The sequence below is a fragment of the Fistularia commersonii genome, chromosome 21, assembly GCF_037954325.1.
Source record: "Fistularia commersonii isolate RoL2024-O1a breed Wild chromosome 21, RoL_Fcom_v1.0, whole genome shotgun sequence".
Lineage (NCBI taxonomy): Eukaryota > Metazoa > Chordata > Actinopteri > Syngnathiformes > Fistulariidae > Fistularia > Fistularia commersonii.
In genome coordinates this window covers 2,576,217-2,588,887 of record NC_141304.1, presented here as the reverse complement: position 1 = coordinate 2,588,887, position 12,671 = coordinate 2,576,217, and the positions used below count along the sequence as shown (strand labels likewise).

Genomic DNA, 12,671 nt, shown 5'->3' with positions numbered 1-12,671 from the left:
AAGGAGAACATGGAGCCCACCTCCCCCGAAAAGCGCTTGACGCTGGCTAGCATTAGCATGCTAGGCGCTAGCTAGTAACTAAGCCACCAGGCTACATTTGCATTATATAATACTATTTACACACATCATTTGTCACACAATAATTTACATTTATATTAAGAGCTTCCAGCCCGTGAAGGTCAAGCGTTCTCGGGTGGAGGAAGCGGGTGACCTTTCCACAGGCTTACCGGCTCAGTTTGTAGCCGCCGCGCTAATGGCGCGTCCGTGGCACGCAACACGTCTTCCTTAAGCGTGCAGCGCGTCGTGAACCCGACGGGTGGGAGGGACGCCGAAGAACTTTCGCCTTGACTTGCACAAAAGAGAACACAAAGCTCTTCTGACAATTTTATTCCGTAACACCTTTGCTTTTATACATTTTCAAATTCACTTTGTGTTTTTAAGCAACGATCACAGTGAACATTCACGGAAGTGAACACGCGTAGCTACAATCTTCCAATACAGTAATGATGCCTTCAAACTTCATGTTTTGTTTAGCCGAGACGCCTCGTGCTCTGCAGGAATCAGATCTTGGCACTGGTGAGGCACCGACTCATTTGGAGCAATATTTACGATTTTAAGAACTGGAGAGTCACATCTCACTTTTTTTACTGAAAACAATTTGTGGTCCTTTCTTAATTTCTGTAGGATATCTACAGGCATATAATTCTCCACAAAAAGCTCTGTTACTTTGTTTTAAACTCCTCCTTGTTTTCTTTTATCTATTTTATCCTCAAATGCTTTTAATGGGATAGCAGTCACTGGCACCTGCCAACTCACATACACCCCCTTCAGGTGAGGCACAGTATTGTCTGCCTCACCTCATGAATTTTTCTCTTTTTTTTCCAATCAGACAGAATAATTGCATCACACACTTACGCTTAAGACATGACACAGCTTGTAGAAGGTGGTTGCGTGTACAATAATATAATACATTTTTCTGCAAACATTCTATTCGTGACATACCGTGCAGCTCAGTTTGTGAGACGCCTCAGCGGCCACACCTTGGCTTACATTTAATCAGAAAATTAGCAATTTCCGCGATTTGTTCTTGAGAACATGATTGGAATCATGCAGAAAACACATTTATGAATCAGATCTGTGGAAAAATGTTAATATTTATTTTATGTTTTATGTTTTTTTTTTTTTCATTCTGACAGGTGAGGCAGATCCTCACCTGCCTCCCCTGCCCGCACGTCACTGGTCGCGGAGTGTCTGGACCCCGTGACCTCCAGCTTGATGAAATCCGTGGAAAAAACAAACTGACAACACAGGAAACAGTTCTTCACCGAACTCGTCCCTGGATGATTTCGTTGAACCAGGGTCACAGGTTCTGAACAGGATGATGTTCTTGAAGAACCACAAGAGAAACTCCAATATCTCCAAAGTTGAACATGGGATTTTTTTTTCTTATCTATGTTTTGGGTAAGCTATTTGTATAATATAATTACTCTCTCTGTCATATTTGGATGAAAACCCAGGGATGCAGAGTGGAGTGACCTGCCCGTCGGGCCAGCCAGGGGTCGGGTCACCGTCCGTCTCCGGTAAGACGTGCTCTTCAGGTTGCGGCGTCAAGCCCGGACGAGTTCTGTCGACCTGCCTTTTGCTCTCATCGGTCTCAGATAAGGTAAACCGCGGATGCTCCGTGCCGTCATTTGGGCCGCCACCCCTGCAGGCAGGCGGCCTCCCCCGTCTCACTTGGACTCGGAGTGATTTTTGAAGCTCATGTAGAAGGCGCTGACCAGCGTCGCCTCGTCGTGCATGGAGCCCTTCCCGGAGAACCGCTGCCGGCACAGCAGCGCCACCAGCCGGCGGGGGAAATGGTCGCTAAACAGGAGGTAGATGCAAGGGTTGGCGCAGCTGTTCAGGCTGGCCAGCAGCATCAGGATGGTGAAGGTAGCGGCTGGAGGGGGCAAACACACACACACACACGCACACACACACACGAATGAAGGTTTGCATTATGCATGACAGTCAAGTCATTTCGTCAAGTCATTTTCTTCAGCTTTTTTTTGGGCCTACCCAGGCCAGCGAGTGGCTTTTGAGCGGATGCAACTTGATGATATTTAATGAAATAGATTGCTTCGCGATCACATTTTCAATTGGGAGCTGTAAAAAAGTCATTTTCGAATGACTGAAATTGATTACAACATATCCTTCTAAGAGCGATCGAGCGACCTGGTTTGATAAGCATTGCCGATGAATTTCTTCCAGCGGATGTATAAAGTGAACTACTCCAGGTGTTTTGTTCATTTGGGGAATTCAAAAAATTTGATTCAAATTAAAATGCATCGGCAGAAATGCTTTTTCATTTTCGGAATGCGGCTGCAAATTTTTTAACATGTAAAAAAATGAGTAACAAGTAATCCAAATTGCATTTTCATTTTTCCAGACCGCTTATTCTGTCACTGAATCCAAATTAAAAAGACATATAAGATTGAATTGAAAAATCATGTATTATTGTTCAATCCCAATTTTGAAATATTCCAAAATGCAGGTTTAGAAATTATTTTCTACGTAAATAAAACATATAATAATTAAAATGTAAAAAATGCGTTTTTATTTTCAAATTTTGGCTGCATATTTTCACTTGTAAATATAATATATAATCAATTAAAAATGTAAAAAAAGTGTTTTCATTTTCAGATTGTGGTTGCATATCTTCAATTGTAAATAAAATATGTAATCAATAAATTGGAAAAAAAACATTTTCAGATCGTGGCTGCATATTTTCACTCGTAAATAAAATACATAATCAATTAAAAATGTAAAAAAAAGCGTTTTCATTTTCAGATTGTGGCTGCATATTTTCACTCGTAAATAAAATATACAATCTATTAAAAAAATGTTAAAAAATGCGTCTTTAGTTTCAAATTGTGGCTGCGTATTTTCACTTGAAAACAAAATATACAATTAATTAGTTTGAAAGAAAAATCATTTTCAGATTCTGGCTGCATATTTTCACTCCTAAGTTAAATACATGATCAATTAAAAATGCAAAAAAATGTGTTTTCATTACCATATTGTGGCTGCGTATTTTTACTCATAAATTAAATAAACAATCAATTGAAATTAACAAAAAAAAATTGATTTTCAGATTGTGGCTGCATATTTTCACTCATAAATAAAATTTATAATCAATTAAAATTAAAAAAAAAAATCATTTTCAGATTGTGGCTGCAAATTTTCACTCGTAAATAAAATATATCATCAATAAAAAAATTCAAAAATGCGTTTTTATTTTCAAATTCGGGCTGCGTATTTTCACTCGAAAACAAGATATAAACAATTAAAATTTTAAAAAATAATCATTATGTTCAGATTCTAGATGCATATTGTCACTCCTAAGTGAAATACATAATCATTTAAAAAAGATTATAAAAAATACGTTTTTATTTTCAAATTGTGGCTGTGTATTTTCACTGGTACATAAAATAAACAATCAATTCAAATAAAATAAAAAAATAATAATTTTCAGATTGCGGCTGCATATTTGCAGTAAATGAAATACATAATCTTTTTTTTTTTTTAAATAAAAAATGCGTTTCCATTTGCAGAATGTGGCTGCAATTTTTCACTCGTAAATGAAATATATAATCAATCAAAAATGTCAAAAATGCGTTTTTATATGCAAATTGGGGCTGCGTATTTTCACTCGAAAACAAAATATACAATTAATTAAAATAAAAAAAAATTTAAAAAGTCATTTTCAAATTCTAGCTGCATATTTTCACTCCTAAGTGAAATACATAATCAATTAAAAAAAATCTAAAAAATGCGTTTTTATTTTCAAATTGTGGCTGTGTATTTTCACTCGTAAATGAAATATATAATCAATTAAAAATGTAAAAAATGCGTTTGTATTTTCAAGTCGGGACTGCGCATTTTCACTCGAAAACAAAATATACAATTAATTAAAATAAAAAAAAATCATTTTCAGATTCTAGCTTCATATTTTCACTCCTAAGTGAAATACATAATGAAATAAAAAAAATCTAAAAAATGCGTTTTTATATTCAAATTGGGGCTGCGTATTTTCATTCGAAAACAAAATATACAATTAATTGAAATTAAAAAAAAAATCATTTTCAGATTCTAGCTGCCTATTTTCACTCCTAAGTGAAATACATAATCAATTAAAAAAAAAAAACTAAAAAAATGCGTTTTTATTTTCAAATTGTGGCAGTGTATTTTCACTGGTAAATAAAATAAACAATCAATTCAAATAAAATAAAAAAATAATAATTTTCAGATTGCGGCTGCATATTTGCAGTAAATGAAATACATAATTTATTTTTTTTTTAAATAAAAAATGCGTTTCCATTTGCAGAATGTGGCTGCAAATTTTTTTTTTTCACCTCGTTAAATAAAACGAGAAATGCATTTGAATAATGACCATTATACGTGGGGCCAACGTACTCTCTCTGGGCGCCTGGATGTCCCACGCAGACCACAGCTGCACGGTGAAGAACGGCGTCCAGCACACGATGTACGCGATCACGATGACCACCGTCATCTTCAGCGTCTTCACCCGGGCTTTGGACACGCCGGACACCCCGCTGGCCCTGCAGGGGAAGTTCCTCGGACGCAGGCTGCTCTGGATGGCGCGACAGATGCGCACTTGGCACACGAGCACCGTGACCGCGGGCAACACGAAGATCACCAGGGTGGTCCACGTCACGTAGGTCTTCAACCCCCACGGCTGCACGAAGCGCGCCCAGCAGTCGAACACGCCGGGAGCCACCTCGACCTGGGAGAAGATGAAGATCTGCGGAAGGCTGCCCAGCAGGGACACCCCCCACGCAAGCCACACGTACACGTTGATGCGTGTGCGCGTCCTCCGGAACTTCACCATGGGGTTGCACACGGCTTGGTACCTGTCCACGGTCATCACCACGATCATGTAGGTGGAGGAGAACATCCCGAGCACCTGCAGGTACTTCACCAGGCGACACAGCAGGTCAGGACCCACGAAGCGATCCGTGATGTCCCACATGAGCTGCGGGCACACTTGGAAGAAGGCGACCACCAGGTCCGCCACGCACAGGTGGAACACGAACACCCGCATCCTGCTCATCTGCTTGCGTTGGCGCCACAGGACGAGCAGAAGGGAGCTGTTGAGGATGGCGGCGCTCACGAAGATGAAGCCCAGGAGGGTGATCTCCACCCTGGCCAGGTTCTCGTCCCGCGCCACGTCCGTGGGGTCGCTGTCGTTGAGCATTGCACTCCTGCAAAAAGGATCTCTGCCTCCCTTTCTGGACCTCCGATGCGCATCTGAGAGCTTCTGCAAGCATGCAGAGCTGGACTTGGGGAGGAGTCTTCCCCACCTCCTCCTCCTCCTCCCCACCGTGATGTTTTTTATGGCCAATTTCCATTTGGGTGGAGCTTTTCATTCATGCTCTTCCGCCCAGGTGACACAAAAACAAACATATTTTAATAAATATATTGCATGTTTACTGTGTTGATGATGGAAACGACTGGTCCTGGACAACTTAATGTGATGATGGAGAGCAGAGATGACATAACTGGCCTTCCGTGGAGCCTAAGTGACACTGATATATCAAACTTCCTCTAGAAAAACACAATTAGCAGATATTACACATATTTTCCAGGATGCGGGTTGTTTCCTTAAATAGCAAACTATATAATCCCTCCGTCGAAACACACATAACAGAGTGCAACAAGTGCACTTTCTTTTATCAAAAAAGTACACAAATAGCACACGTCTTGATGCGATTATCTCTATCCATAATTTGATATGTTTTGAAATGAGAAACAATGGTTTGCAGAGCAACAAAATGACGTCATAGAAATATGCAGGGTTAGAATTGTGTCTGAAATGTTGAAATAAGAATAACTTGTACAATCCCACAGGTGGACTAGTCAAGTCGTTTACATTTTAAAATTAATTTTATTGTTTTGTTTTTTTTCATTTGGGTGAACTTCTCACGAATAAGTTTAAAAAGGAGCATAAAACATTAGGGTTTGAAAACAGGAGCAGGTTTGCTCTCCCTTGGCTCAGATCCTGCAAGACTCTGAAATTGCACCAAAAGACGTGTATGTCCCTACTTTGGTGTTTGAATGATAGTACTGTAAAATGTTTTATTATATCTAAAGTTAATTACAGTTATAGATTTATCAGATCTTCTCGGGTCCACTGACTCCTTTACAACGCCCTTTCCGTAACGAAGGCGGAGTCAAGCTTCTCTCGACCAATCATATTACAGAAAATAATGACGTCTCTGTTACCTAACCCGGAAGTGAGAATGTAAACAAAAAAAAGTTGCGAAGACGCTTTAAGGAATTCCATTTTTCTTGCCTTTTTAGACATTATCCGTGCCTCAAACAATATCCCGAATCGATCGATTCGGGAAAGAAAATATTTTCGTTTATTTTAATGGCGTTTTGACGATAGTCAACCTGCCAGATAGCGTTTGTCGGAGTCCGAGCGTTGGAGAACAAGTTTATCGACGAGCTAGCATCCGTGCTAACGAGCTAACAGCACCAATGCCACAAGGCGCCGATCGCTCTCAGCCGCTGGTTTATTCCCTAAACAGCCGGATACCCGTGAACGTCGTGTTCTGCAACCGATGTCCATACGTCGTGCTGCCGCTGTGGATCAATTTCCGCGGCGAACCGCGGGCGTACGGCGATCTGCAGCCGGGCACCGGGCAGAACATGACAACCTACGTCGGTACAGAAGCCCTGCTACTTTTACGCCCTGAGTGGTTTCTCTTGGTGTTGTTGTCACTCGTGTTTTGGACTAACGTGGGTTGTGTGGATGTTTGTTTCAGGTCACCCCTGGATGTTCAGAGATGTGGAGAACGGCGAGCTGCTGAAGGCGAACGGCAAGGATTTGTATATTCCTAAACCAGCAGAGGGAGGAAATGTCACGCTTGTAAACATCACTCTACCAGGTAGGATTTTTAAGATAAAACTACAATGGTAACATGAAATGTTTTTTTTTGCTCACACTCTCCTCCCCAATGGAAAATATATATAATAAAAAAGTACATCAGCAAACACCGTTCCAAGGCCTATTTTAGGTTTTAACTTAAAATAGGCAATTTAGCTGAAACAAATATCCCTATATCCCTAAAGTCCTGACCCCTGTACAGTCACCTATGAGCCGTGTAAGTTGGTGTCCGTAAGGAATATAGCAATATTCAGAACGTGCACCTTTTATTATGTACAGTATGTAATAATATTTGTCCTGTGTTCACACATGGAGCAGGAAGCGAGGCTCATCCTTCACCTGTCAATCACAGGGCCACATAGAGAGACATACAACGTTCCGCCTTCTCATTCGCACGTCTGGAAAATTTAGGGTCTCCAGTGAGGAGGACCACGGAGGAACCCCGTGCAGATCCGTGGAGAGCACAGGGACTCCACATAGAAAGGTCTCCTCCTTAGAATCCAGTCAGGAGGAGAAGCTAACCACTGGTCTTGCATCAAGTTTCTGCACTTTGAACTCATTCATATTCATATGACCCTTCACGCCATCCGTATCGTGTATATAACTACCCACCGCGCAAATAACCTGTCTGCCTATTTTTTATTTTTAGTTTTATAAAAACCTGTACATGCTCCAAGCTGGGAGCTCTCATCGCTAAATTTCACTGCGCCTGCACAATGACAATAAAAAAATCTTTATTCTTGATTTAAGGCCACCGTGTCGCCCTATACAGTTGCCCCTCGCCGTATCGCAGTTGACCTTTCACACTCTCACTACATCGCAGATTTGTTCCTTTTTTTATGTAATTTTATATCCCAGATTTTTCACTATACCACAGGTTTTTAGCAGTAAAAATGTATTTTTAAATGTCAAATTTTAACGGTAAAATACACATTTTCTAGGGTGGCGACCAACCAGAGCATGGTGTTCTGTATCCTGGTCTCTGATTGGCTCAGTGACTGTAGCATCATTCCCTGCATCTCCTGTGCAACGCATGCATTCAGCATCTTGCCTTGTCCGTTTCGACTTGAGATCGTCACTCGTGGTGTTACTCTGCGCACTTGTGTTTGTGCAAATTTTCAATTAAAAAAAAATTTTTTTTTTAACTTTAAATTCATTTCAGCCCCTTCTGTAAACTCTCGAATGTTCTGCATCTTCTAAGGTATCTTGCACCGAACCTAAGCGGTAGAGGAAGATGCTAACCGTTGTCTAAAGCGTTCATCTTCTTGGCATGTTAAGGCAACGTAGAAACTTAGAAAAAAATGGTGGCTGATTGAAAAGATAAACAACGGACTGATATATATATATATATATATATATGTGTGTGTATGAATAAAATGAATAAATCGAGTCATTTAATTATATAAAGATCTCTAAATGCTCCTGAAGGCATCACATTAAGGTTGACATGTATCTCCCCCCATTTTCCAGGTAATTCCTACTTGTTTTGGGTTTTTATTTGCTTGTGACTGCTCTAATAACTCTGATTTTGTATGATTTTTTCTCAATGATTCTATTCCCTGATAATTGAAAAAAAAAAAATCTGTAAACTAATTGCCAAAATACAATAACCCACAAAATTATGATTTTTTTTTAAACTACAAATGTACATTTAGAGGATATCTGATAAATTTCGGGTTTTTTTTTTAAGCCCTGCTTTCCACATCCTTCCTGTATCAGACCAAAGTTGTGGCATTTAAACTATTCAAAATATGACTGATGCTTATCAGTCCCCCTTCTGTATCTGGTTGGAGATTGTGATCAGTGAATTTGATATCTTTCCATACAGTCAGGCTCAAATATTCAACCACAGGTTGGAGAATAAATGTAGATTTTAAACTTTGAACCGCTGTGGAGTTTCAGCCGATCGCGCCTTTGAATGTTTTATTACCCGGCCGTTTAACAAACACCTTGTGTTCACCCCACAGTGTACACCCTCAAGGATCGTGCTCTGCAGGTGATCCGGCGTCTGGTGGCCCCTGAGGACTACGGGAGGCTGGAGATTGCACGGAGTCTCATCGAGGACCTGGAGGACCGGCCCAGCGTGTTTAAAGACCTGCGGCGTATGAACCAGCGCATCGCTCAGCATCTACAGGAGAGATTGCAAGAGCCGAACGAATAAGTCATGACTTGTTAGATGGACAATCCTTGTTTTTTCTCGAAACATTGTCAGATAAAAACAAAGAACTATACTAAGTCTTGGACAAACAAATGGGTATATTCAATACTTTTTCACAGAAATGTCATTTTTGAAACTTGATCCTCTGACTCTTTGTCATACCGACCCTTTGACTTCAGCGATCCTCTTCCTTCCCCTTGTTTTAACGTCTGCAGCGTCTTCTTTCGCTGGGGAATCTGGACAAACAGCAAAAGTCTGCAGTTTTGCTTTCAGAGTGTGCACGATTCCCAGAGGAAGCGGATTCCGGTTGCGCTCGTAGCAATAAAATGCTGTAAACCCACCGAACAGTTAGTGTTTCCCTCGAGACTTAAAGAAGGTAGGGGATATTGGTTTTATATCAAGCGGGCACGACTCCAATTATACATCAATGGATGCCTATTTGTTGACAATTTCTTAACCTAAAGGTTAAAATGACAGTCCGTACACCCCCGCAGAGCAAAATGACAGTCGTGACTGATGCCGCTGGTGCACCGCCACAAGGGATTTAGAAGAAAAATAATCCAGATGTGACTGAAAGTGCTGGAAAGAAATTTCTTACAAATGTTCCTGCAGCTCAAGCTCATCATCAGCGACTAAGGAGCAATAAGACAGTTGATGGAAAAGCACTTCGCAGCCGTTCGGGGGCTTGTTCCCTGGAAGATTACGCCAAAAACTTTTGGAATTTTCCAAATCAACAATTTTTGCACATTCTGTAGAGGAAGGCGTGCAGTGCTGAGCTCAGCAGCTCCTGCCGTGTGCAATCGAAAGACAAAGTGGAGGATAACAGAATCATTCAACCTAGTGAAGATAAACTCCTGAACGCCTCGGCTGGTAACAAAACAGTAATAATCTGCAGATCTGGAGTGAACTTTTGTAACTGTTGAAACTTTGTTAAGAGTTCGTGAAGAGAAAACGTCAGCTGGAAGACGGTCAGGTCCTGAATCGGCTGTACGTCAATATGCTCTGCTCATGTTTACCAAAGTGCGAAATATTCTGGGAGTCCATCAAAATGATTAGTCTGGACAAAAGTGCGGTTGCCAACATCCCTCAATCATGGATGGCAGGGACCGAATGAGGCTTTCTCTGCGACGGGTTTAACCTGAAACGGTTGCCTTTCAATCACAGACAAACATATCCATTCCACCTCTTCAGTAAAACCGCGGATGATTTTTTTTTTCATCTGGAGAAAGACTGAGAAGCTGGAGAGAAGGTGCAATCCAATCGAAACTATAGCCACCAAATAATGTTGGTATTTTACAAAGTTGTGACAATGTTTTTCTTCTAATACATTCAATATAATTTACGGTGTCATCAATCGTGGTCTTTTCCTCCGGGCTGCTCCCTTCAGCCCGTCAACCTTCTCTGTCTCACCTTGTTCTTCAAATCCTCTTCTCTCACACCACCAAACTTCATGTCCTCTTTTCACTCCAACCGTGCATCTTCTCTTCAGATCTCCTGTCTGGCAGCATCCTTCTGCCGATATATTCACCATAACTGAACCATCCCAGTCTAACTTCTCTAACCTTATCTCCAAATTCGCGGTATAATCAGTATTTATTCAAGGATTCAAGACTCATTTTTCATGACACGGAATGCAACAAAAATTAGAGATAGCAGCTCTCAGGTTCAGTGGAAACAAAAACAGACAAAAACAACCTTTAAAAGCAAGACACAGCACAACAATAGCAAAAAATATAAATAACATCTAGAAGAATAAATTGATAAATATGCAGAAAGAAAAAAGTGGGATTTTTTTGCACTTTATGATAAACAATTGTGCTCATAATAAGAAAAGCGATAAAGTAAAATGTATCCATTATATAAAGGGCAAACTACATAACGGTGCAACACAAGTTGCTAAGCGACTGAGTAACACAACCCATCCGTGTGTGAGACAAACAGCAGCACTTGCCGACATGCAGCCAGGAAACGTGCGAAAAACCCGGAACCCTGGCGATTCCAGACGGGAGCGGTAAGTCCTCGATGACCGCCCTGAGCTTTCCTCCTCTTGTCTTGCACATCCGTGCGGAATTTGCTTTGGCGTTGTGATCCGGCGGCGTGAACCCACACCGTGTAATATTCATGATCCCTCTGTGTTCTATCACCAGCCTGACATTTTGGCCCAGCGGCCACCCGACCGTGTTTCCTCATATCCAGACGGACCACTGGTGTAAGATGAAGACAGCGGTAGGACGACACACACGCTTGAGTATTTTCTGGCCTTCTGTAAAATAAAACATTTTTTTAAAAAAGTCACAACATCCAGGTCCCGGGATATCTCACATCAGTTCCGCTTGCCTTGTTGGAAGACACAGGTTGGACATCGGACATTTAACGCATCATTCATGCACATATCCTGTGTTTTTTTAAATTAAATTGTCGCTGTTGCACATTTTTGTGTATCAAGGTAGTTTAAACCACACAACCAGGAGCCTCCCACATCCTCCACGTGGGAACGTTGACCCAGTGCTCTCGGCGGCGCGAGCAAGCGGTAGGTGCCGCAAAAAAAGAGAACTGGCTGAATATATCATAGGTTTCACTGCAGCGCCCCTTTTGTTTGTTTTTATTTAGCACTGCGACACGGCACGGCGGGAAAAAAGCACACGCCTCAGAACATGCCTTGGTACAGGAACATGTTCAATGACCGGGCCAGGATGGGATTCTGCTATTGGCTGGTTGAGAAGAAAATCCCGGCTTGTAAGTACCGATCCGAAGTCAGACTGGATCGCGGTGTCCCTCACATGTATCAGCGTGGCGTTACATTCACACTCATGTGTTGCTGGAAGGGGCCAGATCCATACCTGACATACTTTTCCTGTCTGGGCCTGTAGCTGTGACTTCCCGCTTAAGATTTAATGATTTATAACGGAGCGCGATCAAGGTAAGTCACATATGAATGCCTTCTGCGTGACATGTTCTTAGCAGCAGACCCGGACCGGTGTTTCTACCTAAATCACATCTAACCATTTTCGTGCCTATACCTCATGTTTGTATTTTAGAATGATTAATATATACCAACAGATTGATGCATCTTTATCTCTCCACCGCAGGTAAAGGATACAGCCTTGGTGCTTACAAGACGTGTCTGGGATTACCAAAAGTCTAACAAAAAGTGATTATTTTTCCCCGCTAGAGCTGTTGACATTGATTTCCCACGAAAGGTAGAGTGTCACGTAAAGCCTCCGTCATTTACACGCCAACGGCTTTGCCTCTTGTTAATTTGATGGAAATGGTGAAAAATCATTCCAGATTTGTGAATGCAGCTGCAACAGTACAATGTGAAAAACGAGCAGTATAGCACGAACAAAGAATTAACAGGTGGAATTCACATGTGGAGTTATACCCACAATATTTGGTAAATTGGTGTAAATATATGTAATTAGAAGATGGAGGCATAGTAAATATTATCCTTGACTGCAAAACGTAAGCTTCACATGTATTTCACTTTACTTCAGTGACCTGCTTCATTTTTAAAAACTGTTTGTCTTTCATTCAATAAAAACACTTGAACACAACACTTTC

At 41.1% G+C, this 12,671-nt stretch overlaps 2 protein-coding genes across 4 annotated transcripts; one reads left to right on the top strand and one right to left on the bottom strand.

The window, feature by feature from the left end:
• Positions 1 to 379: 379 nt before the first annotated feature.
• On the bottom strand, positions 380 to 5,293 carry LOC147222031 (vasopressin V2 receptor-like). Its single transcript, XM_086168094.1, has 2 exons — positions 4,456 to 5,293; positions 380 to 1,939 (listed from the first exon to the last, which is right to left on the bottom strand). The coding sequence occupies exons 1-2, from the start codon at positions 5,255 to 5,257 to the stop codon at positions 1,731 to 1,733; spliced, it is 1,011 nt and encodes a 336-aa protein (XP_086024220.1). The 5' UTR covers positions 5,258 to 5,293; the 3' UTR covers positions 380 to 1,730.
• Positions 5,294 to 6,298: 1,005 nt separating this feature from the next.
• vhl (von Hippel-Lindau tumor suppressor) lies at positions 6,299 to 12,603 on the top strand. 3 transcript variants are annotated; one of them, XM_086168282.1, is made up of 5 exons: positions 6,299 to 6,730; positions 6,831 to 6,953; positions 8,920 to 11,121; positions 11,258 to 11,640; positions 11,721 to 12,603. In XM_086168282.1, the coding sequence occupies exons 1-3, from the start codon at positions 6,544 to 6,546 to the stop codon at positions 9,111 to 9,113; spliced, it is 504 nt and encodes a 167-aa protein (XP_086024408.1). In that variant the 5' UTR covers positions 6,299 to 6,543; the 3' UTR covers positions 9,114 to 11,121; positions 11,258 to 11,640; positions 11,721 to 12,603. The 3 variants fall into 3 exon arrangements, with proteins under 3 accessions (XP_086024408.1, XP_086024407.1, XP_086024406.1); XM_086168281.1 differs by having other exon boundaries at positions 8,920 to 11,464; positions 11,557 to 11,640; XM_086168280.1 differs by having other exon boundaries at positions 8,920 to 11,640.
• Positions 12,604 to 12,671: the final 68 nt, after the last annotated feature.

Bases quoted from the DNA above. Each gene is read 5' to 3' on its own strand.
- LOC147222031 (XM_086168094.1), bottom strand. From the start codon at position 5,257: ATGCTCAACGACAGCGACCCCACGGACGTGGCGCGGGACGAGAACCTG. The intron at 1,940-4,455 runs GTACGTTGGCCC...TGCCCCCTCCAG, and splicing joins CATCCAGGCGCCCAGAGAGA to CCGCTACCTTCACCATCCTG.
- vhl (XM_086168282.1), top strand. From the start codon at position 6,544: ATGCCACAAGGCGCCGATCGCTCTCAGCCGCTGGTTTATTCCCTAAAC. The intron at 6,731-6,830 runs GTACAGAAGCCC...TGTTTGTTTCAG, and splicing joins GAACATGACAACCTACGTCG to GTCACCCCTGGATGTTCAGA. The intron at 6,954-8,919 runs GTAGGATTTTTA...TTCACCCCACAG, and splicing joins TGTAAACATCACTCTACCAG to TGTACACCCTCAAGGATCGT.